General features: G+C 43.3%; 1 protein-coding gene across 2 annotated transcripts; it reads right to left on the reverse strand.

Annotated features, from left to right (window-relative positions):
- Positions 1 to 1,940: 1,940 nt before the first annotated feature.
- Positions 1,941 to 25,897, reverse strand: RHAG (Rh associated glycoprotein). Of its 2 annotated transcripts, none has more exons than XM_063115958.1 (10): positions 25,652 to 25,897; positions 22,291 to 22,474; positions 19,601 to 19,751; positions 16,350 to 16,497; positions 14,188 to 14,354; positions 10,124 to 10,261; positions 9,035 to 9,156; positions 7,389 to 7,462; positions 6,408 to 6,481; positions 1,941 to 2,147 (listed from the first exon to the last, which is right to left on the reverse strand). In XM_063115958.1, the coding sequence occupies exons 1-10, from the start codon at positions 25,809 to 25,811 to the stop codon at positions 2,073 to 2,075; spliced, it is 1,293 nt and encodes a 430-aa protein (XP_062972028.1). In that variant the 5' UTR covers positions 25,812 to 25,897; the 3' UTR covers positions 1,941 to 2,072. The 2 variants fall into 2 exon arrangements, with proteins under 2 accessions (XP_062972028.1, XP_062972029.1); XM_063115959.1 differs by lacking the exon at positions 25,652 to 25,897 and adding an exon at positions 25,115 to 25,149.
- Between the last annotated feature and the right edge of the window lie 1,519 nt (positions 25,898 to 27,416).

The raw sequence follows: 27,416 nt of genomic DNA on the forward strand, positions 1-27,416 counted from the left end.
GGGCATTTTATAGCAAAACTTCTCTGCACATGGCAGGAAATGGCGACCAATTTTGTTATAACTCAGAAGAGTCACATTTTGTTTGGACTATTTTACTCTGAAAAAAATGGCAGAAGGAGCAGGAAACCAGTGGGGGGCACGCAGGAGGCAGACAGCGTGGTGAGAGGGACCCACGAAAATCCATGAGTGCCCAGTAACGCAACTCTGTTTTGGGCTTTTGGGGTGTCTCCTGCAGTAATATAATATCTGGATTTTCTCTTTAAAGCAAAGCCATTATAAGGGATTCTTTTGTAAGACTCATAGAATCATAGAATAACAGAGTTGGAAGGGGCCTACAAGGCCATCGAGATCACTTTACATGGAGGAGCACTATTTTTCATCTGTCCAACATTTATTTTGTATTTTCTTTACCAGCCATTGATAGTGTGGCACATCAAAACTTGTATGCAATTCTTCTGCTAGAGCAGGGTGGACTTTTGAACTCAAAAGTAATAAAAGCAACAGGACCAGCAGCAGCAACAACTTTAAACAAAAACCAAATTGCACCCCAGGACTAGTACTGTCATTGACACGCCTATATTTTTAGCCACCTCTCTACCATGGGGGACGTAACTTGGAGTTGGGATTTTAGTATCAAGTTGCCCATGTATTTGCTGCTTCGTAATAGTGCATTGTACTTTCATTTGCTTCCATTTGCTGTGCATGTTAACCTTCCTTCATTTCAACATTTACTGGCAATAAATGTTAAAAACAGTTAAAAACAGATACTTAACAACTAGAGTAAAGATAAAGGATATTTTATCCTCAGCTCTAATCTTCTTCTGGAAATCTTCTTTCATCTTCTTCCTTGATCTTGTTTTCCCTTTCCTTTTCATCTGCTGATTCCACTGCTCTGGACTGGTGTTTTTCTTTTCTATTTCATCTTCATCTGAACTATCAGTTTGAAGGGGGAAGTCCAGCAATAAGCAGGCGGGGTGGGGGACAGGGAGCCCATTTTCCAGCCCTCCGGAAAGTACGCAGATCGGTTAGCCTGGCTAGGGAATATCTGTGCATGTGCAGTTATCTGCACACTTTCCAGAGGCCTGGAAAACAGGCACCCTGCTCCCCCGTCTGGGCACCAATCAAGGCCTGAAAGGGCCTCTTAAAGCTTACACATGTTTAATTATTCTTTGTAAATGAGCGGCAAACAATTTGCTTGTTCCTTTTACCATCACTGTCTTTTGTGACAATTGATCATAGAATAGCAGAGTTGGAAGGGGCCTACAAGGCCATCGAGTCCAACCCCCTGCTCAATGCAGGAATCCACCCGAAAGCATCCCTGACAGGTGGTTGTCCAGCTGCCTCTTGAGTGCCTCTAGGGTGGGAGAGAGCCCACCACCTCCCTAGGTAACTGATTCCATTGTCGTACTGCTCTAACAGTCAGGAAGTTTTTCCTGATGTCCAGCTGTAATCTGGGTTCCTTTAACTTGAGCCCGTTATTCCGTGTCCTGCACTCTGGGAGGATCGAGAAGAGATCCTGGCCCTCCTCTGTGTGACAACCTTTTAAGTATTTGAAGAGTGCTATCATGTCTCCCCTCAATCTTCTCTTCTCCAGGCGAAACATGCCCAGTTCTTTCAGTCTCTCTTCATAGGGCTTTGTTTCCAGAGCCCTGATCATCCTGGTTGCAAAGATGTAGTGAAGAGGAATTAATTAAATCCAGCATTTTTTTCAAAGAGCCTTTTAGGCTCTGTCTGATCTACTCTAGTAGGATTAAAATTAGATTTTAACATTATTGGGGACTTAGCATCCTTCTTATCACAAAGCCTTCTTTCAAAGGACTTTACTGCCAGATTATGCATGCATTAATTAGAAGCACGTACTTCAAGCAGATTGTATGTGATTGTAAACTCATTCTGCACATGTGTAATAGTCAGAATATTCATCAAGGAAAATACCTAGATTACATTTTGTTGTGGTTTTATTTTTTGCTGTAAGTCAATACAGATATAGATAGAAAAATAATGTATGGTTCAGCTATTTCATTAGAAATTTAAAACAGCACAGGAAAAAGAACAAATTGCGGAGAGGTTTTTTATGCTTCAACAGTGAGTTTGCCTTGATCGTCTTGGTAAATGTTACATTGCTGTGACATTTCTTCACTGGGAGTCTAGGAGGGGGGGAAAGATGAGAGGGTTATTTCGTGCAGATGACACTTCACCTGCTTTCATGCTTTAGCAGTTATGTGTACTAACATTTGTCCTTTAGGCAAAGCAATTAATTTGTAACAGGACAAGCCTGCCAGACACTGGTCAGCATTTCTGAGCTTGGTTTTTGGCCAGTTGTTTGGGCCATTGCAAATACTCCCTCTAACAGCAAACTCAGGGGGTCAGTGCTGACAAAATTGGAGCACAAAGGGCCTCTGAGAAACAAGAGGGAAGTTGCAGCATACCCAAGTAAGCCCTGAGGTATGCACAGATACAAAAGAACAGGGAGCAACCAACCAACCAAAACAAACAAACGAACCAGCCCAAGGAGGAGTGAGCAACTGAGTATGCTCAACAGCCAGAGAGCATTAAGTGTCAGTTGGAAAAGGAAAAAAAAAGGGGGGGGGAAGGCAAACGGTGAAGTGGAACGCCTGTTTGGGCTCCTAACAATATCCTGGATGAGGGCAGAGTTGTCTGGCTGAAACCCTGAACAGGAGCATTCCTGAAAAGAAGTGGTGACATTTGGGCAGGTTCCACTTGTACTATTCTCATCTGCCTTGCTTGCTGAATGTTTACATACACCAAGTCATAATAGTAGTTTTGACTTGAAGCACCATCCGACAGTGTTTTATTGCACGCTCGTTACTGGGCACTCACGGAGTTTGCTCGGGGCCCTCACATGACGTCGTCTGCCTCTCGCACACCTTCCGCCCCTTCTGGCCTTCCTCACGCAACAACAACAACAACAAAAAACCCCTCATTAAATCCGAAGTGTTTTTAAACTCATAATTGCTGCTCTAAAGCAGCGCCATTAGAACAGCGGACTCAATGGGCCTTGTGCTCATTATGTACTTCCTCTTTTGAAAGAGGAAGTAACTTCAGGAAGCAAAACACAGGCAGAGAAGCAACAGTAGGGAGCATTCCCCGCCCCCCCGCACAGTGTGATGGAGCTTTGAGATGCTCTACCCAGAATTTTTGAAGACACATAAAGGATTACTTTTGTCACATAAGGAAACATTCACTTGGCATAAAACTGTCTCTATGATCTGCTCCTTTATCTGTTGTATTGATATAGACATCTCTGTTGACCTCAAGAAGTCTACTCAGAACCACAAAGGGAATACAACAGCTCGAGAAAGAATGGTACCCCCCAGGACTCGGGAACAGGCATTTGTCTGGCTCCAAGAATTCACTTAACGTAACTGAGCCTTCTGGGTTCCTTTACACAGACATTCTCCTTCACAAGCCAGGTGGGGCTGCAGAAACTCCTTCCTGAAACCCTGGAGAGCTGATGCCAGTCAGTTTCAACAATATTGGGCTAGATGGTCTGACTCGATATAGGGCAGCGTCCTCAATTCCTAAACCCAAATTAAATGAATGGGAGTCGGCATAGGAAAACATTAAAGTCAATTTAGCCCCTTGAGATTATAGTAAATGATGACGCGTAGTTATGACCTTAATTGTCCCTCATGTCAAAGTAGCCCTATATGTTCCAAAGGTTGTTAGCTTCATCGCACCAGCGTTATACTGTGCAATCGCTGCAAATTACATGCAAAGGACTCCGAAGTTTTCCATCTTATAATCTGCTTTTACTGTGAAGTACTCCCAGGCATCCTGCTTTAATTGTGCTTCTTAGCCAAAAGAAGCGTTGTATTTTACTACCCCTTTAAGAGCAAAACTTTTGTTGTTCTCCGAGTGGCCACTGGGGGCTCAGGAGGAGGATTTTATATGTTTAAACTACAAATTAAACAAACGCTTACATCTGCGTAGGTTTTAAACATAAAGACATCAACAGTGGCACAGTAATAGATATTATGGAGGGCTTTCAGCATACCAAATTTGAATCGGATTGGGTCATCTGCTGATTTTTTTTAATGATTTTTTTACATTTCTCCCCCTTAAACCCTTTTATTGATATGCAAAGGATCTTAGGAGCGCTGCCGCCCAGGGTGTGATTTACCTAACAACAACAACAATAACAACAGCTTTACGCTATGGGGGTAATTCAAGGGAAATGGGTATGAGGGATGAAGCTCCCTGTTTAATTTAAACTGTTGAGATAAATGATACCAGACTGCATTGAATTTCAAGTGCAGTTTCAATACAGTTGAAGTCTATAAAAGTTGGTGGTAGCAGTGAAGATGGATGAATGACTTTAAGGTGTTCTACTGCGGAAAATAATAATAATTACATTGCCTCTAGATTTCCAGTAGTTTCTGACAAAAGGATTTCAAAAGAGAAAGCAATTTCGAAAGTCAAACAAACAGCAACTTGCATAAAGCTGTATTCATAAAGTGCACATATAGGTTTCTTAAATGGGGCTTTGCAGTTTTTGTCAGTTTCCTGTTGTAGTTGGTGACATATAGAATCATAGAACAGCAGAGTTGGAAGGAGCCTACAAGGCCATCGAGTCCAATCCTCTGCTCAATGCAGGAATCCACCCTAAAGCATGCCTGACAGATGCTTGTCCAGCTGCCTCTTGAGGAAGTAAACGATGAGCACGAGGCCCATTCAGTGGACTGTTCTAATTGTGCTGCTTCTCCTACACGCAGCAGCAGAGAGCAACAACTTCCATGTTTAAAATATATTGGACTTTGTGGAGAGATTTTTTTGTCGCGCAGGGAAGGCCAGAAGGGGTGGACGGCGCACGGGAGGCAGACGACGTCATGTGAGGGACCTGCAAAAAATTCGTGAGTTCCCAGTAACGAGTGTGCAATGGAGCTCTTAGTCCTGGTAAAGGGAGTGATCCTGATGTACCAGACTCAGCGGATGAGGGAGACTCTTGCTCTCAAGTAAACAGGCACGTAAGACCCCGTTGCATTGGACAGTGCAGTGCATGCAGTGCATCCTTCAAGGCTGCAACCCAGGAAATAAACCTCACTGAACTCAGTACAATTTACTTCTGAGTAGAACATACATAGGCTTCCACTGAGCTGCTCTCAGGTTGCTTTGAATCCCAATCTGATGTAGTTTTGATATATGAAGGTTTAGGCTGCAATCATGGATTTCAATGGGACTGACTTCTGAGTAGACATGCAATAGGATTCCACACCATACATTTCTCAGGGGAGGGGTGAAGGGAACCAGCATTCACAACAAATGAAGTCAGGATACCCCCCATCAGTACAACCACATTAAGGGGAGGACTTGTTGGTGGGGAAGAGGGCAGATGATTCAGAAATTCCAGAATTCACACATTTTCTTGCAGTTGCTGACATCCATCACAATGTCACGACCAATGAACTGGAGGGGGAAGGAGAAGAGGCGGGGTGGGTCCGGGCGCAATAGTGGAAGAGCAAACAAGTGGAAAGAGAGTTCACTGGTACAACGACGATTGTGAAAGGGGCCAGTGCTTGCCGCACTATTGAAACAGAGGTCAAATTCACGGGCGCATACCAGGGGGGGAAAAGTAGTGTGATGGAGCTCATGGAATGGTGCAAAGAGGAAGGAAAAGAAAAGAGAGAAAGTTGAAGAGGGAATAAGAAAGACCACTGTGGGGTCAGAAAAAAGGTGGGTAAATAGAGAAGGGGTTAAAAAGAAAACACTGTTGAAATTGTAAGAAAAAAGCATTTCTTCTTCTTATTATTATTTATTTATATAGCACCATAAATGGAAGAGTGCAAAATGCAAAGGGACGTTCCGAGCAATTTGAGTTGTCCACTCCAGCCCACTCTCACCAAAGCCCAACTGCCATATGAGATCTTAAGAACCTTAGGCTGAAGAGTACACATAGCAATTCATAATGCAGCCTACTAAGTTCCAGGATTCTCACGGGGAACAATGAACCCTGGAACCTTGGAGTATCATCAGATGGGGGGGGGGGATTGTGGTTCCCTACCATCGCTTCTCCACCCCCGCTCCTGTCCTACAATACTTCCTCTTTCTCCCCAGAGAAGAAAGAGGAAGTAAACAAAGACCACATGGCCCATTCAGGGGCCGTTTTATCATGCCATTTTCCCTGCACACAGCAGGAAATGGCAGCACATTCCATTTCCGGGGGGAAAAAGTCAGATTAAAAGGGCTCCATTTTGCAATGGATAAAAGGCAAGAAGGAGCAGGGGGCGCATGGGAGGGGGACGTTGTCATCTAAATGACACGCAAAAAAAGGTGAGAGGGCAGGAGTGAGCATGCAATAAAATGCTCATCTGATGACCCCTTGGTCTGACCCAGCATGGCTCTTCTTATGTGCTTGTACTCTTCTTTGCTGTATGATTATGTCTTACCTCCCAGTACACGGAGTCATCATAGCAATTCTGATCAGGGGGCTGTCCCAAGAAGGGCAACTGTAGAATGAATCCTGCATCATGGGGGGAAATGCAATTGTTAAAAGTGGGCAAACTTTCTATTTACAGATGCTATATAAAAGTGATAGGTTGGGATACCAGAGAAAGAGGAGCTATTGGGCATGTCCAGATGATGCCTTATCCCGGGGATCACCCCGGAATCATCCCTGTGCATCTACATGACGCACAAGGGATCCCAGTGGTAGGGAGGGATGATACCTCTATTTTCCTGGGATTACTGGGACGGCTTTTAGCCTGATTTTTCCCCACGGTCTCTGGATCATCCTGAGACCGTGGGAGGTGTGGGCAGCTGTCCTGTTTCGTCCTGGCTTCTCGCAAGTAAACATGAGGAGCCAGGAACTGGGCACAGGGCTCTTCAGGCGCTCTGTGCCCATCAGGGAGCGGGATCGTGTTTTGTTTTGTTTTTACCCTGCAATGTTTGCTGGAACACTCATGTGCTCTAGCTCTTCTTGTGTGTGTTTTTAAAAAATGGCCGCCACAATGGGCCCGATGCCCGGGATGTCGCGTGCCGTGTGTGAACTGACGGGGGAGGATCTCACGATTAGCATATCATGAGATCTTCTCCCTCCCTTGGTATAGACTTGCCCATTGTCTCTTTCCATTTGTGTACATTTAAAGTACCTCACTAAAACAGTGGGTTTTTTCTTGATAATAATAATAATAAATGCTACAGAAGCCCAAACAACTTGTAGTGTTATTACTTAGCATCTAAAAAGTAAAAAATAGGCTTAGCATTAATTTCTGTGGAAGCTTTGTGCATTCATATTCTTTGTTGAAAAGGGGGATAAAAATGGTTGTTTCTTTTTCTACCCAGCATGTAGAATATATTTCTCTACGAGAGGCTACGGTTTCACACATGTGTTTTAAGACAGCATTGCTGTGGGGTTTTATTTTACTGACCTGTGACTGCTCCTCCTACCAAAGCAATGGCAAGGGAGCATCCCAGAGCGGCAGCCTGCATCCCAGTAGATATACTAAAACGGGGGAAATAAAATACAAATTGCATCACTTTTGCCTCTGCTGAAAGGAGTTTGTTAGCTGCATTCTTTACACAAGTAACGAAATTAGAGCAATGTGGTATATGGGGATTTCATGACAAAAGACATGAAACATTTTATACAGGGTGAGAAACGTGCCCACTGGCAGGACCCCTCTCCATCACTATGAGTGATGGAGAAGGGTCCCTGGGAGGTCTTTAGTTCCCTGTGATCTTTCTTCAAGACTTCACTGGTGCCCGAGCCTTGGGCTTCAGCAGGAGAAAGGAAGAAGCCTTGGGCTTCGGCAGGAGAAAGGAAGCCCACAGTAGTGTTCAGGGCCTCTTGCCTTTCTGAGAAGGTGGGGCAAAGGGCAATAGAGGGAAACTTTCAACCTGTAGAAACCTTTAGTAGCCTATATGATCTGTGAACGGCCCTGTTATATCCAAAAGGGCACTGAGCAAGCCAATGGACTGTAATTTACTTTCCAATATAGAAAGGTGCAGACATTTTCCTTCAAAAATGCAATTCATCTCAGTCGGCTGATAATTTTTATGATCTTATGATTTGTTTTGTGAACTGCCCAGAGAACTTCATCTATTGGATGGTATAGAAAAGTAATACATAAATGACAGACATTTATGTGTGATTCTTTCTCTATAGTAGAGAATTCTGAAGATATATTCTCTTGACTCACAGTCTAAGGGGCAGCCTGATTCTATGCTGTGCTAGGCATCTGGGGCAAAATGTCTACATTTCTTCCACCAATTAATTTGCAATATTTCACACATAAGAACATAAGAAGCGCCCTGATGCTGGATCAGACCAAGGGTCCATCTAGTCCAGCACTGTGTTCACACAGGGGCTAACCAGCTGTTGACCAGGAACCAACAAAGCAGGATATGGTGCAACAGCACCCTCCCACCCATGTTCCCCAGCAACTGGTGCACACAGGCTTACTGCCTCGAATACTGGAGATAGCACATGGCCATCAGGGCTAGTAGCCATGGATAGCCTTCGCCTCCAGGAATGTATCCAACCCCTTTTAAAACCACATGCAATGTTCTACTCATGGTGGGTGGATGAAGCCACTTTTGTCCTAGGAAGGCAGCGCAAGTAAATACAGGTGGCTCAATTGCATTGCCATCCTCCCCATTTCCTGTGTTCAATGCTCCCGAAAAACTTCCTGTGTGATGCCAGGCTGCCTAAGAACTCTTTTGCCCCAATACTCTCATCAGAAACTCAAGATGGCTGCTGCTGCTGTGCTAATTCACTGACTGGACCCAGCTCCAGTCCTATTATTGGTCATGTGTCTGATCCACAGACTAATACTGCTGCTGCTGCTGCTGCTATTGCTGTGTGGCAGAACGCAGGCTGTAAAACAAACAGGCAATCAAAAACCAAAACCATTTCATCCATTCTTGGTGGGTTTGTTGTTTTTACTTTTGACAAAGCATAGTTTGCAATCCAGTTAACGACATTGTTATACCACCACGTACGAACTGCCAGGCAGTCTATGCCTAAGCAAAACATGTTTGTGAGGGCTTAAGATTTAATAAAATGAAAACTCACTGGGAGTCAATCTGTATAGCACCTGCAATGACACTTGCAATGCCTCCCAAAATACCAGGTAAGCCATGCAGGTTATGGACGCCACAAGTATCTTGAATCTTCAACTTTGAAGCAAAGAATGGCTATAAACAAGGGAAAGATTTTTTGTGAGTCACTTTGAAATGGACTATCTAGAAGTAGAAAAAGAAAGAAAGATTGCTCATCCCACATTTCCATATCCTTGTCGTTATAAAGAAGAGCATGTCTTATACAACTTTCAAATGATACTACAACATTTTGGAATATCGTCTGTTTTTAAGACTCATTTGGAGTTGTGCTCCTGCTGAGGAATGAGGGTGGGCTACAGCTAACAGTTCCTCTAAGCAGTAAGAGTACTGACTCAGGCCGTAGCTAGACCTAAGGTTTATCCCTGGATCGTCCAGGGGTCAAACCTGTTCATCTAGGTGACACACAGGGGATCCAGTGCTCAGGCAGGGGCGAACCCTGGAGGATCCCAGGATGATCCTTAGGTCTGGCTGTGGCCAGAGAATCTTGCTTCCTAGGCTATGGACTTGGGCTGCCCGTGTGCCTGCACCTGGCCAGAAACATGTGTGTTTGCACTAAGAGAAGTCCCAAACATGTTCTAGAGGACATTTTCTTCTCAACTCCAAATATGGAATGGAAGTCATTCTAAGTGTTAGTATAACTTATCTCCCAAATCTTGTCAAAGACATTTGAAAATGATTTCAACTCATCACGTAACAATTTGCGGCTGACCCTAATGCCCCAGAGGAAGGGGAGGGAAACCTTTAACCTAACAGGTAACAACTGAGATACCAAAATAGTCGGAATCACTCCTGCTGAACTTTTCCCTGCCCAGTTTTATTAGTTTTTATATACAACCAGCCTCTGCCTGCTATCAAGGAAGAGAACCCTCGCAGCAGGAGCTACAGTAAGAATACAATAAACGAATCAGCGTGGTGGTGATCTTAGGCACCCTAACATAAAATTAAGAAAGCCTATTCACAAAATCAGTGTAGCATATGCAACAAGTAGTACCAAAAGCTTGAATCCATTAGATTGGCGTTACTTAAAAATCATAATACTCACAGTCAAGTATTTGAAGCCGATAACTGAGATTATTCCAGCTATGCTGCCAATTAACATGGCACCAAAGGGCAGGATGTCCAGGTCAGCACAAGAACCCACAGCAACTCCCCCTGCCAGGGTAGCATTTTGAATGTGCACCTATAAGAGACATATAATATTGGCAAGAGAGGCCTAAATTACCCGATGTGTTAAAGATGTAGCATGCAACTTGGGGCCTTGCTAGACCTACCTTAAAATCTGGGCGTGTGGAGGGGCCAGCCCGCGCTAGAAGTAGCGCGGGCTGTCGCTCCTATCCACACGTTGACGCAACGGAGTAAAGGAAAGCCCCATCGCATCGGCCATTTTGTTGTATATCTTAAAGGTGCCATGTGCGCAGGAGAGCACCAACAATAAAGGTAGGTTGTGCTGTTGTTTTTTTAAAAAGTGTTCCCCGCTCCCCCTGCCCCCGATTTCCCCCCGGCCACGGTCCCCCCCACCTGCTTGCCCGCGATCTCCGATTCCCCCCATCCTCCCTGGCTCCATTTCCCCCCCATCTCCCACCCCCCCTGCCCTGATGGCTGCAGGGCTTCTGCAGAGTTCTGCGTACTGCTTTTCTCAGCTACTCACGAGTAAATGCGGTAGCTGGGAAAAGCGGTGGAATGGCCTACAGGCCCTTGGTCTCGGGCTTAGCCTAAGTCTGCGGGAAATACCAGGCCACAAACGGTCCCGGTTATCCCGAGCCAAGGGAGGGTTACCCCTGCCTGAGCCCGGGTTACCCCTGCCTGTGCATAATCTGGATGTACAGGGGCCAGCCTGGGGCTCGCACTGGGCTACCCCATCATCTAGCAAGGCCCTTGGCCTCTCTTTTTGACTTTCATGTAAGTGTATAGGGCTGTGATCCAGATCAGGACCACTGTGCATGGGTAGAGGAGATTGAAATCTTGTCTCCTCAATGGCTTGTTTTCCTAACACACACACACACACACACACACACACACACACACGCACCCCTTGCACACAGAAGCTAAAGAAAGAAAGAAAGCTTCCACTGGAAAATAAGACCAGTAAAACTAAGAGACAATTTGCCTTTCTGTTAATTGACTAATACTGCATTCGGAGCAGGGCTTTCGGTTGAGGCCAAAGAAGTCAATTTCTAAAAATGGTACTAAGTAGACAGTCGAACTAATGCTCAAGCTGGACTTGGCATCCTCACATTGCCCAGGGCAGGTCTTATGGAACATATGAAAGCTGCCTCGTACATAGCCACACCAATGAACAGATCTCTGGAACTAAAATTCCATGCCAAGACTAGTACTTGAGTGCCACTAATTGGAAATGCAACCTGAAGCCTTATATAGACAAAGTATACAGCCTGCCACAGACTGTATACAATTCTAAGACGCACTTTTCCCCCCATATAAACATCTCTAAAAATGGTGTGCGTCTTAGAATCGCAGGCGTGTCTTAGGGTTTTTTTTTCTGTTGGTGGTACTGAAATTAGTGTGCGTCTTACAATCGATGGCGTCTTACAATCGAAGAAATACGGTACTTTACACAGTATACTGTATACTTTACTCTATACTTTACACAGCAATCGGCCTTTCCCCCTCCCCAGCAATAGTCCACCTAGCCCAATATAGGCAGCTTTGCTCTTTGGCACTCTAACTGGATGGGATTTGCTTGAATGTAAAGCACTTCAGACTTGCTAAATGTGCACTCTGCCTAGGGTGACCAGAGGGAATGGACAGCAAGACTGCCTACCATTAGTAGTTGAGCAGAAACGGCACCGTCATGTCAAGCACTGCACATACCCAAAAAACAGTATAGGAGTCCTGCCTTTAGGGGAATCTGGTCACCCAACACCACCTTTGAGCAATCACCCCTGATTCCCTGGGAGAAGCAGTGCTACATTGGTGCCCTTCCTATGCCTGTAACTTCAGTGTTGTGACCACGGCTATCTTACCTGCTCAGCTATTGCAAGTCAGTAATGTACTGTGTGACATCAGTACATTTTGAAAACATTTTTTTCCTAAGAGGCTTCAAAACCTCCTCCTCCTCCTCCTCCTCCTCCTCCTCCTCAATTATGTCTGTCTGTCCATCAGTGCCATAGCACCAAAACGGTTAAGCCTAGCCACCTGAAATGCATGCAGACCAAGGAACCCTAGGGGGGTGCATCTCAGAGTTGTATTGTTTAGAAAACACATTGGTTTTTATTTATTTTAAGTATGTCTGTGTGGTTGAAGCCTGCAATAATATTTTCAGTCACAAGGAGCAGTACACAGCTTTGTAGTTCACACAGTTTGAAGCTACATGAGATTGGCAGGCCCAGGGACAGAGTTATATACACCTGCTCCCTCCCAGTGCTGTGTAGGGCAGCCCCTCCTCAGGACCGGGCCCTCCCTTAAGGAACTAAGGGCACCTGCAGTCATGGCTTCATTCAGAAGGGTGGGCACAGTAACTCTCTGACAGCTGTGTGAGTTTGTTTTTACAGCCTTCGCTCTGCTATTCCCACCCACATGAAACCAGGTCTGTTTGCTAGTAATAACAATAAAATGCAGCTTAAGATAATTATCCACAGATTAATGTCAAAATGGTAAGGAATGGATTTATATGTGTAAACACATATAAAAAGGACATGGAACAGTAATAGTAATATATCCATCCCTAGTCCTAGGCCACAGGATGCAACCCTATACATATTCAGCTATTGGGCGGTATAGAAATGCAATAAATAAATAAATAAATTTAGGCAGAAAAAAACTTCTACAACTCTGACTATTCCCCAGCAAGCTCCATGTAGTCAGCATTGCAGTTTCATTCTGAATGTAACTCGTGCCCAGCTATTCAGTCTGAGATGAAACTAGCAGTGCAACATCTCACAAGCAATTTGTATCAATAGTTCAAGTGTTCCAAAAACTGGTACTTTCAACTTAGTTGTAGTGATACAACCCATTATCTCTCCAACAAGGTGTGTCAGACTCAGGCCTCCATCACACCAGTGGTTCCCCACCCCCACCCACATGCCTGGTATGTGGTTTTGCAGCCTGGTACTCACATGACGTCCAGGCTGTGCACTCATTTTGCCTCTTCCCTTCCATGTTTCATTTCTTTTTGGTGCAGGGAAAGCTGGGTTTTCCCCCTCCATGCAAAATAAATGCTCTCCTCTCTCCCGTGTATTGCTGTCCTTGTGTTCTATCAGACTATCCCATTCTTTGTTGGGTGTGTGTGTGTTTCAGGGCGGTCTCGCTAACAAAAGAGAAGGGCAGGGTGGTTCTCCACTCAACTGTGAAGGGGGAGAGGTCCCATTTAACTCTATGTTCTTACTCCTCAGTAGGCATGACCAGGGGTACATTCTCACCTTAAAAGAAATGCAGAAAATGCATTGGGACAGGGATGGTGGTGGTTCACCCCTGCGCTTCCCTAGAACTGCGAAGCTTCACAGTTTAAGACTTGGGGATTTTTCTGGAACCTGAGCTGCAGTGCACATTCGCTCCTCGTCTCCCATAAGCCTTTCCCAAGCCATGGGGCAGCAACAGTCTCAGCCCAGGCGCTCCCTCCTGCTTCCTACAAATGGCCTCCCTTCCTGGGAGTTTGTTTAATATGATCTTAGGGGAAAGTATAGTGTGCTGTTTTACTGTGATTGCGCAGCTTTAGGCTGCAGTACTATTGTATTTGCACAGAAATCAAAAAATGTTTTTTTAAAAATAAAAAATTTACTGCAGGGGAAAGGAAAATGTAGAGGGTGGAACATTTCGCTGGTATAGTAGTGCTCCAGAAAGATACATGAGCCGAAGGAGCGCAACAACACAGAGACGTGAAAGTGCCCAGCACTCAGCTCGCTAAGGAAACGGAGGGGGAAACCACAGGTGAAAACCGGAGTGATGTCGCTTTAAAACATCTATGGAAAAGATGCACGTTTTAAAAATTCACTTAAACCCATGAAAAACAACCCCTGACTTGGATAGGCGTGAGGCTACAACGGATCTTCTGAGAAATTCAACTGAACCCCTATGTGAAGAACTCTTGTTAATTGTGATTGATATGCAAGGATTAACAGAATCTCCGGACTTCAAGATTAATCTTACCATGTCCAATTTGCCTCTGTGCTCAACCAGGATGGAGGTGGCAAATGCTGTGAGCGTGCATGCTGCCAAGGAGAAGTAGGTATTGATGATTGCTTTTTGCTGGGCATCTCCTGGTTCTGCAATGGCTGAGTTAAAACTGGGCCAAAACAGCCAAAGAAAAAGAGTACCTACAAAAACACATTGTAAACAATGAGAAAACAAAATGTCATTAACTTCCCCTTGTGTTTTTAAAAGGACATAGCAGAATAGGTAGAGAGAGCCTTCTCCCTTACCAACCTGCCTGGTCACTGAGGTCATTAGTGGGCTGGCTCAATTGGAGGAGAGCCTTCAGTGTGGTGGCCCCTTCTCTTTGGATTACTGGGTTTATTTATTTATTGCATTTCTATACTGCCCAATATCTGAAGCTCTCTGGGCAGTTCACAAAATTTGCTTTTAAATTTATTTGCTATTTTAATCTTTTTATCTTTTTACTGGTTTTACTGTTTTATTCCTACATTCACCACTCCATAATCTATTTTAGATATAAATAAATAAATAGGTAGCTGCCTTAAAACCGGTCAGACAATTTCCATATAGCACATATTGTCTACTCTGACTGGTAGGGACTCCCCAGTTTCCCAGGGAGGGAACTTCCCCATAATCTGCTACCAGATCCTTTACACTAGAGGTGTTAGGGGTTGAACCTGGGATCTTCTGCATGCAAAACATGACCTCTACCACTGAACTGTGGTCCCTTTACGGAATTGTTTTCCAACTCCAAATATCATACATCTACTTCTCCCACCACGTGGCCTTCATGAACCCTTAGTTGGCACAATTTTAAACATTTATGCTAATACAACCACCTGAAATTCCATTGTACTGGTACACCAAAATTGGGGTATTTGGTGAATTGTGTCAGTGCGACACTTACACTTGCAGCCAAAACACTTACTGGCTACTACTACACACCTTGGATTCAAGCCATATGTCCCTGTTGGAATCTGGCACCCCACCATTAGATACAAAGGTGAGAAAACTGAGAGCCAACTACTGCTAGAAACATTAAAGCACTTTAAAATTTTAAAAGTGCTTGTGAAAAGTTGAAAAGGACCAAGTTCTTCACATTATAAACCACCCTTTTAATCTTTAACACATCATCAACATGTAAAAGAATGAAAATGTGGAACAAAATTACTCTGAAATCACTTATTAACTGATGACAAATTAAGCATATTACCAAAGTATGGCCAGAAATAATGGGGGTGGGGGGTGGGCAGAAGATAAAACTAATTTAGGGAGAATCTGGATGAAATGAGTTCACTGGAGGTGGGGATCTGGGGAAAACCTATAGCTTCATCCCACGTACCTGTTTCCCTTGAATTATCCCCTACAGTGCTAAGTTGTCACCGTTGTTGTCATTGCTAGCTAAATGGAGCGACAGTGCTCCTAAGATCCTTTGCATACCAGGAAATGGGTTTAAGGGGAAAAGCGTAAAAAAATCATTAAAAAATCAACTGATGAACACATCCGATTCAAATTTGGTATGCTTAAAGCTCTCCTTAATATCTATTACAGTGCCAAAATTTGATGTCTTTTGATGTCTTTAAAACGTACGCAGATGTAAGCATTTGTTTAATTTTTCTTTAAACATATCAAATCCTGCTCCTGCGCCCCTAGTGGCCACTCGGAAAACAACAAATGATTCGCTCCAAAACTAGGAGCAAAATAGGGCGGGTCTTTTGGCTTTGAAGCACAATTAAAGCAGGATGCATGGGAGCGCTTCACAGTCAAAGCAGATTATAAACTGGAAAACTTCAGAGTCCGTTGCACGCAATTTGCAGTGATTGTACAGTATAACCCTGGTGTGATTAAGCTCCTATTTTCAGTACCTGTGGGGCACTGGAGTGATGATCCAGTGTTCGCTGATGTCTCATGTAGGATCCCACTGATGTCCGTGGAAGAATTAAGTGCATGCCTAAATTCCTCCTATCAAAATCAATGGTACATAAAAGTACTTACCTTGGACCCATACAGTTCCTTTGTACTGACCTAATTAAACATACCAAGTTCAGTATATGACAATTGCTTTATGAAAATGCGTATTCTGCTGACCATCCCCATGATGTCACATTATTCTTCAGAAACAATATCATGAAAATTGACACAAGCCTCTTACTCACCAATCATAGCAAATAAGTCTGAGTGGTAAGAGGAGCCTTCGTTTTCGTGCCCGTTTTTCAGGCTGGGCCGGTATAAGACCCGGGCGACAGCCAGGCCGAAATAGGCTCCAAAAGCGTGGATGACCATGGACGCGCCGGTATCAGTGGCCTGCAAAATGGCAGAATTAGCTGCAGTGGTTAGTTGTGGGTTATTTATTTATTTATTTATTACTTGTAACACATACCGCTGGCTATAACAAAAATCCTCAATGGTTCACATTAAAAAATACGCTAGCAAAAAATACAATGTTAAAACCACTTCCAAATAAACAAAGACAGTATCAGGATCCGTAAGATGGAGCAGCATGATTAATTTAATTACAGCCCAAGGAAATCCTGTGTGAACAAGTGTGTTTTCAGAAGGCGTTTAAAAGATTTTCTGCCACCCGAACTGTACAAGGGGGATTTTCCAGATGGTGGGTGCTGCCACTGAGAAGTCCCGCCATCGGGGTATTGCAAGGTGGCAATTTCGGAATTTGGGCTGGGTAAGGGAAGGTGATCTGCTAAGTATCCTGCTCCTGTTTAAGGCTTTGTATGACAATTACATAACTTTGTATGTGACTCGGTAGCTAATGGGCAGCCAGTGCATTTCTTTTTAATGTAGGTGTTATGTGAGCATAGCTGGGTGTCCCACAGAGCACTCTAGCTGCTGCATTCTATACTAGCTGCAGCTTCTGAACCAGGCACAAGGGCAGCCCCACATAGAACACATTGCAGTAGTCTAATTGTGAGCTTGCCAGTGTGGCTAGGCTAGCCCTATCTAGGAACGGGCATAGTTGGCATATCAAATGAAATTGGTAATGGCAGCTCTGGGCCAATGAGATCACCTGGGCCTCCAGTGATAAAGATGGATCCAGGAGCACCCTCAAACTACAGACCTGCTCCTTCAGAGGGAGTGCAACCTGAGCCAGAACAGGCAAACATCTCAATTTCCAGACCCGGGAACTGCCAACCAATAGGTCTCTGTCTTACCGAGGTTCAGCTTGAGTTTATTGGCTCTCATCCAAGCCATAACTGCACCCAGGCATGGCCTCTCCTGATTCAGATGTCATGCTGGACACCTCAACAGTCACTGTGGTGCTTAAGGCCGCAGCTAGACCTAAGGTTTATCCCAGGATTGTCCTGGGGTCAAACCTGTTCATCTAAGTGCCACACAGGGCATCCAGCGCTCAGGCAGGGACAAACCCAGGATGATCCTAGGAAAAACCTTAGGTCTAGCTACGGCCTAGGTCAGTATAAAGGTGAGCAATTTTATCCTTCAAGTGTCTTGCAAATTCATCACAGTGGGCCTCCAAGGATACCAGTATTGGATTTACTGGATTTGATGTAACCCACCCACCCCAAACCAGTCTGCCAGCTACACTGCATCCTCAAGTAGCTGTCCAGATGAACTTTTCTAAGTAAGCCTTCTTTGCTGCCTTCACCACCATGCCGTAGGTGAAATTCAGTCACCTTCCAGAAACCCCACTTATGCCCCACTCGTCTTCTGACCTGTTTCATTGTCCAGAGCTCCCCAGTAAATCAGGGAGCTTTACGAGCTCCACAATGTCGAAAAGGGCACTCAGGAGTGACTGTGTCAACGGCCTTTCACACCTCGCCCTTCCATAGTGTGACAAAGGTCTCAACAGACTTGCCAGCTCTGGCTACTGAAAAATCCCCCAGAGAATTCACAAAATGCCCGGATTCCATTACACCATTTTAATGGGTCCTGCACCCCTGCAGGGACAGACTGGCACCATGAGAACAAATTTCAGATGGAAGTGGTCTGACCATGACAATGGGGTCATTTCCACCACTGCCTCCAATATCCAGACCATCCTCTTTGTGCCCAGAGGCAAAGGCCCTGCCCTAGGGTGCCATCACACCAGTTGATGGCACCATATGCAAGGTGGCTACAGGGTTCACTCACTCCCTGTTCTATGGATGATGCCTGCATAGGACTGCATGGTTGAGGAGTGAGTGCATCACTGACTCCTCCACCATGAAGGGGTTTGAACTAAGTGGCTACAAGCCCCTTCGATTTGGCTGCTAATTGTACTGCAGCTGTGTGTGTGTGTGTGTGTGTGTGTAGCATTGCAGCTCTATACTCTCTCTTTAAATTGGAGGAAGATGAACTGCAAGGTGTTGTTTGGTTCCATTGAGTGCCTGGAATTAAAAACTGAAGGAGAGTTGGATCTGAATAAGGAAAATGTGCCCTTTTCTTTCTGTGGGGGCTAGGAGAAAATGGATTTTTGGTAAGAGATGGGCAATTACATATTTAATGTCTACATGCTGAGGGAAATCAACTATTTACAGAACTTAAGCTTAACGAATCTCACACTAGCTTTGAATAAGCAGGTACTTGCCAGAGAATTAATGACTGAAACACCAGCGCCATCTTCAGGATGTTATTCAAATCACTGGAACAACCATAATGCCCAGAATACTTTCCTGACATACATACAGAATGAGTGCAAGCCCAGTTCAGAGTTCAGTATAATTCATTGATTCAAACTGAACTTGAAAATGCTAGCCTGGATAGTAGACACTGGTTGTATTTCACACAACTACACAGGAAGCTTGGTTCTGCTGTCACCAAAAGGTTGTGCTGTTGCTGAGAGCAAGCAGTTCCACATAGCCAATCAGGAGGACGCTGACCCAGCTGACCTCATGGCACATGCTGATTTATTGATGGCCTCTGTCTTTTGTATATGCCATAGCACAGACTACTAAAGGCTCAAACTACACATGAGAAAGCATTGCACATTTTCCCCGCCATTGAAAACACACAGAACCTAATCACCCACAGAAGTTGGCGTGGAGCAGGACAAGTGGCTGTTCAACCCAACCATTCTCCCACATATCTTCCCCGATACAACACTGAAACCAAAACATTACACAAGGACAAAGCAAATGGAAAGGGGAACAAATGCAGGCAGAAAGTCTTGAGGCACACCAAACTAAACCAAACCAAACCAAGGCAGGATCTACACTACTGCTCTAAAATGGTTTATAACAGTAGTGACAACTGTTGAGGCCCAGGACACACTCCATAGACAGTTTCCAAACTGTTTTCAAAGCGTCATAACCTGCTTGGTGTAGCTCAGGACCAAACCAAACTGATAAAGCTGAAACACAGGAGACGTTCCCCCTATAAAATAGCATTTTGATCTGGGTAGAACAAAAGCTAACAGCTTTTCTTCCTCAATATATATGTCACAGAAAATCCCTACCTTTAGTATTGTCACGACAAGGTGTTCATTGCATGCAAAGAGGGTAATTTCCAAAATGGCCATGATTAACATCTGGACAGGACTTGTTTTCCCCAGGACAGCTCCAAATGAGATCAGGACAGTTGCTGTGCTGAAGTCTGCATTTATCATACTTTAAAGAGGGAATGAACACAAACAAAGGCAGGTTAACTCGACTTCATGCATGTGCCTGAGAAGGGAATGACAGCGCATGGCGATGTTCTTCTACAGTAGAGCCTGACCATCATGGCTCTGTAAGCTGCCCAGATGGTAGACTATGTGGGCTGTATGAAAGTGCCAGCCTATGCATTACATTCTTTATGCATTTGGGGATTCATGCTTTTTCAGTTGTCAAAAATGAACATAAACATGGTTGTGGGGCATTTTACTACCCCAAGCCATTTTTCAATGTATCCTGGAGTAGCAAAATGGCCCCACAAGCATGTGTCTGTGGTGTTAGAGAAATATATATTATAAATGCAAAATATCAGAAAAGTATCATAAGCTGTCAAGGTAAAACTTTAGCTAAATCTTTTATTACGAAAAACTAACATGTTGTTTCGACCCCATAGCAAATCTGTCTCTGTTGTAGTAAACGTTCCCCAATAAAATCGCAAGTTTTGTGTCAACCTACTGACACCCAGAGTATTTAAAATTGCTTCCCTAGACCGGTTTTCTTTAGAAAACCCATCAGACATTTTTGCACCCTTGATATGTTGCATGGTTTTGGGGAAATGAAGGTACCCCCATGGCAGAATCAATCGATTCTGAGGATATTTTATGCCCCACCTTGAGGATCCCCCCTGAAAGAGAACAGTAAGTGGCTGAACATAGGGGACATTATGCAGGTGACAGAAAACAATGACGTTGTGGGATGATGATCTTGCAGGTCTCCTTATGTATACATTCCGCATTGAAAAGTGCATCTGATGTATCCCTTTAGGCCAGCTCATTTTGCTTAAGCTGAAGGTCGCTTTTAAGTTGAAGAAAAAGCAGATGTGGCGCCTCAAAGCAGGCCCCCAGGGTCCTTTTGCTTCAAACTAAAAATGCCCTTAACATTAAGTATATTGACCCAAAGCCACATGATCTAGGAAGCACAGAACTGGCCTTACTCTGTGTCTCTCTTTCTCCAGTATAGTATCTGAAACAAACAACAGGATATGGCAGAGTTGTATGATTCATCACTCTGCAACTGCATCTCATGGTTGCCTGCTGTTATCTTTATTAGATGCTACAAAGAAGAGAAGGAGGAGAGACACGTAGCAGCTGCAGCAGCAATATGTGCTTTGTAAAGTCTAGCCTGGCCTCAAGCTCCTTGAAGGAACCGAAGGGAACATGTGCAATAAATAAATAAAAATAAATAAAGTTGGATATTGCGTTGGTTTAAAATAATCAGTAGAAATGGGACACTGATGGTTCATCAAGCCAAACATGGTGCAACTACAGAATTTCCCTTTGCTGCAATCCTCTTGCAAGTCCTTTTCAGTGACAGATCCTTGACTGGACATAGACCAGGTTAATCCCTTGATCAGAATCTTGTCTGTTTCATTTCCTTCCTGTCAAATGGGGGGATGAAATTTACTCAACTTTTAACAGTCATGGGTGACATACACCACAGTATTGCAGAAAGAGAGCGCATTGCCTTCCAAAAATCAATTTAATCATAAAAAATAAGTATTTGTACAGAAAATGGAGGACTTGACCAGGGTGTGAAGAAATTGATGTTTGCTAGTTTTTCGTAGTTTGGGCTGCAATCCTCTATCCACTTACATGAAAATAAGCCCAATTGAATGTACTTTTAAGGAGCTATCTAGAGGATCATGCTGTTAAAGAACTAAATGAGTTTAAACCTCAATTACTGGCTGCAGTAGAAGAGTACTACACATATACATTTTATAAAAACATAAAATCAAAGTTTTAATAAGTGTCCTAAATGAAAAGTAGATGAGAGATGGAGTTGTGCCTACAGGCTTGCCCTTTTAGCAAAGACACTGGCTGGTTCTCACAAGGGCGGTCAATAAGCCACGGTGTCTTGTTAACCACCCCGTGCATGTTGGTTGTGTGTTGGCAGTTTTCCCTAATTACCCTCGCTGGGTACAGCTTCTTGTGTCATTAGAACCTGGCAAGGGTGGCTTGTGGGGGTGCTTAACAAAGCACCCAATACTCATAGCCTGCTGTAGCGTTGTGCAGTGGTTTGGTAACCTCGGCAGGTTCAGATGACACAAGAAGCCACAGGGGTGATGGCTTGAATTGGCAACCTGGAGCCCACAGGTACCACAATTCAGTGTGGTCATGGTGGTCTGAGTTGATCATGCGAACCAAGTCACTGAATTCACCATAACCACAAATGAAAGGGTGCCACCTTGAAGAACTCAGATTCCTTGCAGCAGTTGTAATACATTTTTAGATGGGGGGGGGGGAATGGTGTCTGTGACATTTGCAGAGTGCCAGAAACTAATTTTGAGCCTGTTAGCACTCCTTAATTGCTAGGGCCTCAGCAGAAGATCTTAATGTCTGGGCAGGTTGCTATGTGAGATGATGTCCCTTAAGGCATATATACCTGCAAAAACATATACCACACTAATATTGCTAGCCTTTAAGGAGCCATAGTACTCCTCATGACTCTTAGTGGGCTTTCCAGTGGAGGAGGCCTCTGGTAACTGACCCCTTACCTTTTAATGTTAATATGGATTTTATTTGATGTCATATGCCAAAATCCTTGTAGCAGAATGCCCCACTGGAGACCCAAGGCAGCAATAAGAAAGGTGTTACCAATGCTGCTGAAGCCATATTTCTTCAGGAATGTCATCAGGAAACCAAATCCAACAAATATCATTACATGAACATCCTGAAAGACTGGAAGGGAAAGAAAGACTTTGAACATATTGGGCTTATGATTGGCTGCATCTATTTATTTGCAATTATCTACCGTAAACAACCAAATTTTATAACAATAATATCACATTTCCTCAATTTCCTATGTTGAAGCATAAGTGCCATTACTTACGTGGTCCAAACAGTACCATCAGCACAAAGGGGAGACATCGACAAACCCAAGGTTTGCAAAAGTAACCCCCCCCCCCAAAAAAAAGTCTTTAAGGAAAAAATCTAAAGTGGGGAGGTAAAACCAGCCCAATACACATACTCAGTTGCCATGGGATGCTGAATGACTCTGTGTGTGTGTGTGTGTGTGTGTGTGTGCGTGTGTGTGTGTGGAGAGGGGTCAGGAAAATTGAGTGGAGAAGGGGAAATAGACAGGAATATTCCATACTGCAACATTTAGCAAATCCCACTTTATTTATTTATTTATTTATTACATTTTTATACCGCCCAATAGCCGAAGCTCTCTGGGCAGTTCAACCTGTTCTTGTGAACAGACTATTCTCAAACACAGAAAATCTACCAAATAACCAGGATTGCATAAATATCGGTATTTCTGGGGTGATATTGCAATATATTTTAGAAATGATAATCAACAGATATATTTTTAAATGATCATTTGCATGTGTTTTAAAACTCCCACCCATTATTAAAGTGTTTTGTTTTGTTTTAAAAAAGAGGGAGCTGAATAAGTAACCTCTCTTTGCTCTTTGTGGCAGCAATGGGCATCTATTGTGACAGGTCCTACCACATCCCATATGAGACAAACAGGCCAAGGTGACTCAGTTCAAGGTTATTCTGGTCAAGATTATTCAGCCTTTGCCTCTAAAAGCAAGGGAAAATCCTCTTGCTAAAGTTTTCAAACTAGAGGAATTCATTAATCCTAATTCATCAATTGAATTCAACAAGTTTGCATTTTACTAGGTGCCTTTTGAGATCTTGAATAAAGTGTGGAATCTTATAATTTAATAAACAAAAGCTATTGCTCTTTGTTAGACTTTTTGAAAGAACGTCTCTAAAGTTTTCTTTTCCATTTCCTATTGTAGCAATACATGGAACAAGGTAGGCCTAGGTCGCAATGTTATGGCCCCTGTAAGGACATCTGGATACACATTGTACTTCCATTGTTGCTAGCAGTGGCAGGGATAGAGTGAGCTGTGTCAAGATCTTTGGGATGGAGTGGGGAGTGGAGAGCACAGGCAGGGGAGAAATCAGTGGTGGTGGGAAGTTCAGAGCACCGTTAGGAGGGGTGCAGTAAAAGCCGTGTATGTGTGTGTAGCCACTGGGCCACAGGTTCACTCCTGCTTTATAGTAATGCGTAATGTATGTAATATGTAATGTATTTACATATATCTCCACCCCAGCAACTGCTTATCTTCTAAATACTCAGGAGTAGTGGCTGAAACCCAAAGGGTGGCAAATTTAGCTGCTTACGCTACAAACATTTTAATGGCAACCTGCAAGTTTCTCCAGAAGTAAAACCGTGATTCGCCAGGGGCAGCTACCAGAAAATCAGAATTGTGCTTGGGAAATAAGGGCCCAAGGGTCTGGGACCATCTGCAAAAACAGTTCTATAAGCATCACAGAATATTGGCGGCGTGCCATGATGCTTCAATATTACAGAGAGATGCCTGGATGTATTGGGTTAGCGCGAAAGAACCACGTGCATAAAAAGGAGTACATACGTTAGTGCTGTTCCATGATCGCTTACACAAGGGCTAGGGGAAAGTAGCTTGTCGTGCCACAATGCATTTAGTTATACGAAACAATAAATAAGGGAAATACAGACTGTACCAGTAGCCCATCAAAAGTCTTGTGAGTGAACAGTCTTATGTAAGACCTTGTATGAAACCCTTCAAGATTTGGTGTCACTTTCCTCATGCAATAGTCTTCTGGGAGGTCAGAAGCAGCTCTTCAATAAACAGAAAGGCACCTTTGGATCCAATGCATTGTTGCTGTTGTTTTGCTGAACATGACTGGCTGGAATCATGAATAGGAATATTCTACACTGCAACATTTTGTTGCACCCCCCACTTGTGAAGAGACTATTCTCAAACATAGAAGGTGTACAAAATAAAGAGGATTGTGTACAGGTCTGGGGGAGAGACATTGCAATATATTTTAGAAAAGATAATTAACAGACATGTTTTTAATTATCATTTGCTTCTGTTTTAAAACTCCCACCCATTATTAAACTTAAAAAAAAAAAAAAAACGGAGGGAGCACAATAAATAAGTTCCTATTGCTCTTTGTGGCAGAAATATGGGCGTCTATTGCAATGGGTCCTGCCACATCCTGGGTGCAGCAAACAGGCCAAGGCGATTCATTTCAGCTCCCTTTGCATCTAAAAGCAAGGGGAAATCCTTCCAATAAAGCTTTCGAACTAGTTCATTAAACATAATTATCAATTAAATTAAAAAGGGTTTCATGTTATTAGGTGTCTTTTGAGACATTGAAGAAACTTTGACACCTTATAATTTAATAAACAAAAGCTATAGTACATTCTTAGACTTTTTGGGAGTACATCTCTAAAGTTTTCTTTTTCATTTCCTAGTACAGGAATATATAGAATGGTGTTTTTTTATATATATATATATATATATATATCCAGCTGACCTTGCCATTTCAAGAGGAAAAGTGGTCCTCATCAAAGCCAGCAAGTTAGAAGACATTCGTTATAAAATAGCTTTGGTGTTTTAATCTGGCATGTCGGTCCTGTCTCTGACAAGCAGGAATGCAAGATAGGAATTCAAAATAGTAAATGAGAATCCCCTGTGAAGGCAGATAAATTCAAATCCACAAGGACAAAGGACTAAATTTTTAGCAAACCTTATAGAAATAGAGTAAGATCTGACCTGACACATACTAAATTATTTTGTGCTGAGCCAGCTGCATAGAAACAATGTGCTTCCATTATAAGTAAATTTGGCACTTTAATGGCACTTTGATATGCTATCAGTATATGGTGTAAAAAGTACACATTGCAACAGATGACAGCAAATTCTCTGAGTTTAGCAAATGAATCTAAGGTTGGGCACAGTGCTATAAAAACCCAAAGAATGGCAGAGCCTCACCAGACAGGGCTAAACAAACCAGCATTGACCATTGGGTGATATAGAAATAAATAAATAAACATAAACAGACAACACTTACATGGGTACAAGTGGGATTCATCTGTGATGTTGCCCGATCTCCCCTTTGTCTCATATTTTACAAATATCCCAAATAAAACAATGATGGCCACCTCCAAAATAAGGGCAAATACAGGAAACTTGATCCTCATGGTGGTGGAGAAAGAATTTGTGCTGGCCATCCGCGCAGTCGTATGCAGAGGAGTGATAATGAGCAGGGTTGTTTGTCTTCAACTGGATTGCATCATAATGACATGTCAAAAACTCATTCTTGTCCAAGTGTCAAGCCCACTGAAGGAGGGACTTCATTTTCAGGGACTTCCCACTTATTCATCTTTATTTTAGGATTTATATCCTACCTTTCAAAAAGTTTCTCAGGGTCGCAATATTCTATTGGATTTCTAATGCCAGGAAATTATCAATTAAGCAAGCAACTTATCCTTATATTGTTTTTAGAACATATTTTTTATTTCTAACTTCGTTGCCTTGCATCTTGTTACTTGTAAAAATAGCAACCAAAATGAATTCATGTCTAAAATGATCATTAGGGCAGAACTGTTCAAGTCTCCACGGGATTAAAATGGCATCCTGTTTCTCCAAGCACATGTTACTATAGATAAGGCAAAATTAAAACCTTTTTGTCAAGTAAAAAGTAGTACAAGCAATATTTTAACCCACGATGCCAAGTTTAATGCATGCAAAGACTTTATTTTACTTTCTAGTATTTAAGTATGTAGACACAAGAATGTAGACACAAGTATAATCATATTTGAAAGTCTGGTGTGACTTACAGCAGAAATGCTTTATACAGAGAAAGTGTGGCAAGCCACAGCATTTAGTATCGGAGGCAATTGTTGTGTCTCTGATTGCCTCTGCTTTGGATAGAGGAGAAAGGCTGAATAGCTGAGCCTGAGAGGAGGAGCCCTTCACAGGAGCTAGCTGCAATCTAACACAGCAGCACAGTATAGAGAAAGTCTGGGATTTTTTATGATTTTTTATTTTTTTTTGGAGGGTGGTGATGGTGGGGTTTGCTGGAAGCAATTGTTATTCTTCCGTGCCTTTGCCCTTGATCCTTGCCAACCAGCTCCTGAACCTTGCCTAGACCTAACCTGACCTTGGACCAGACTTTGACTATGCTTTGAGGCTTCCTGATTCCAGTATTGTTGACCAAGTTTCGGACAGATACTTTGGCTTTTGACTATGGACTGTTTATTGACATTTCCTTCCTGCTTATCTCTGCAACGCGGGTGATTTATGACAGCAATCAACACAGGCTAGAGCCAGTTTAAAAGAAGTTCCAATCAACTTACCTTGTTGTTGTTGTTTATTCGTTCAGTCATTTCCGACTCTTTGTGACTTTATGGACCAGCCCACGCCAGAGCTTTCTGTCGGCCGTTGCCTTACCTTAGGAGTGCTTTTATACACATTGTCAGAGAAGGCTGCCTAACACTGTTTAACTACAAGTGTGACCTAAAGCTGGAAGCACAAGAGCGTAATTTAGCAAAGAGATATGGATACTTGCTTCCTTCAGGGAGCGAACTGTGTGGCACTTGTTGCAGAGGTAAGAGGAAGAAGAAGGAAGAAAGAAGTGGAAGGAGAAGCAGGGCCGGTGCCAGACTATTTTGTGCCCTAGGCAAGGCAAGCTACTTGCACCCCACCCCCACCCCAAAAATTGCCAACTTCGATTCAGCTGTTCAAGAAGAGTTTCTGAACTATTATATTTTCTTTTTATTATGTTTTTTCTTTGTTGTTTATTCGTTCAGTTGCTTCCGACTCTTCGTGACTTC

The sequence above is a fragment of the Elgaria multicarinata genome, chromosome 2 (assembly GCF_023053635.1).
Source record: "Elgaria multicarinata webbii isolate HBS135686 ecotype San Diego chromosome 2, rElgMul1.1.pri, whole genome shotgun sequence".
Taxonomy (NCBI): Eukaryota; Metazoa; Chordata; class Lepidosauria; order Squamata; family Anguidae; genus Elgaria; species Elgaria multicarinata.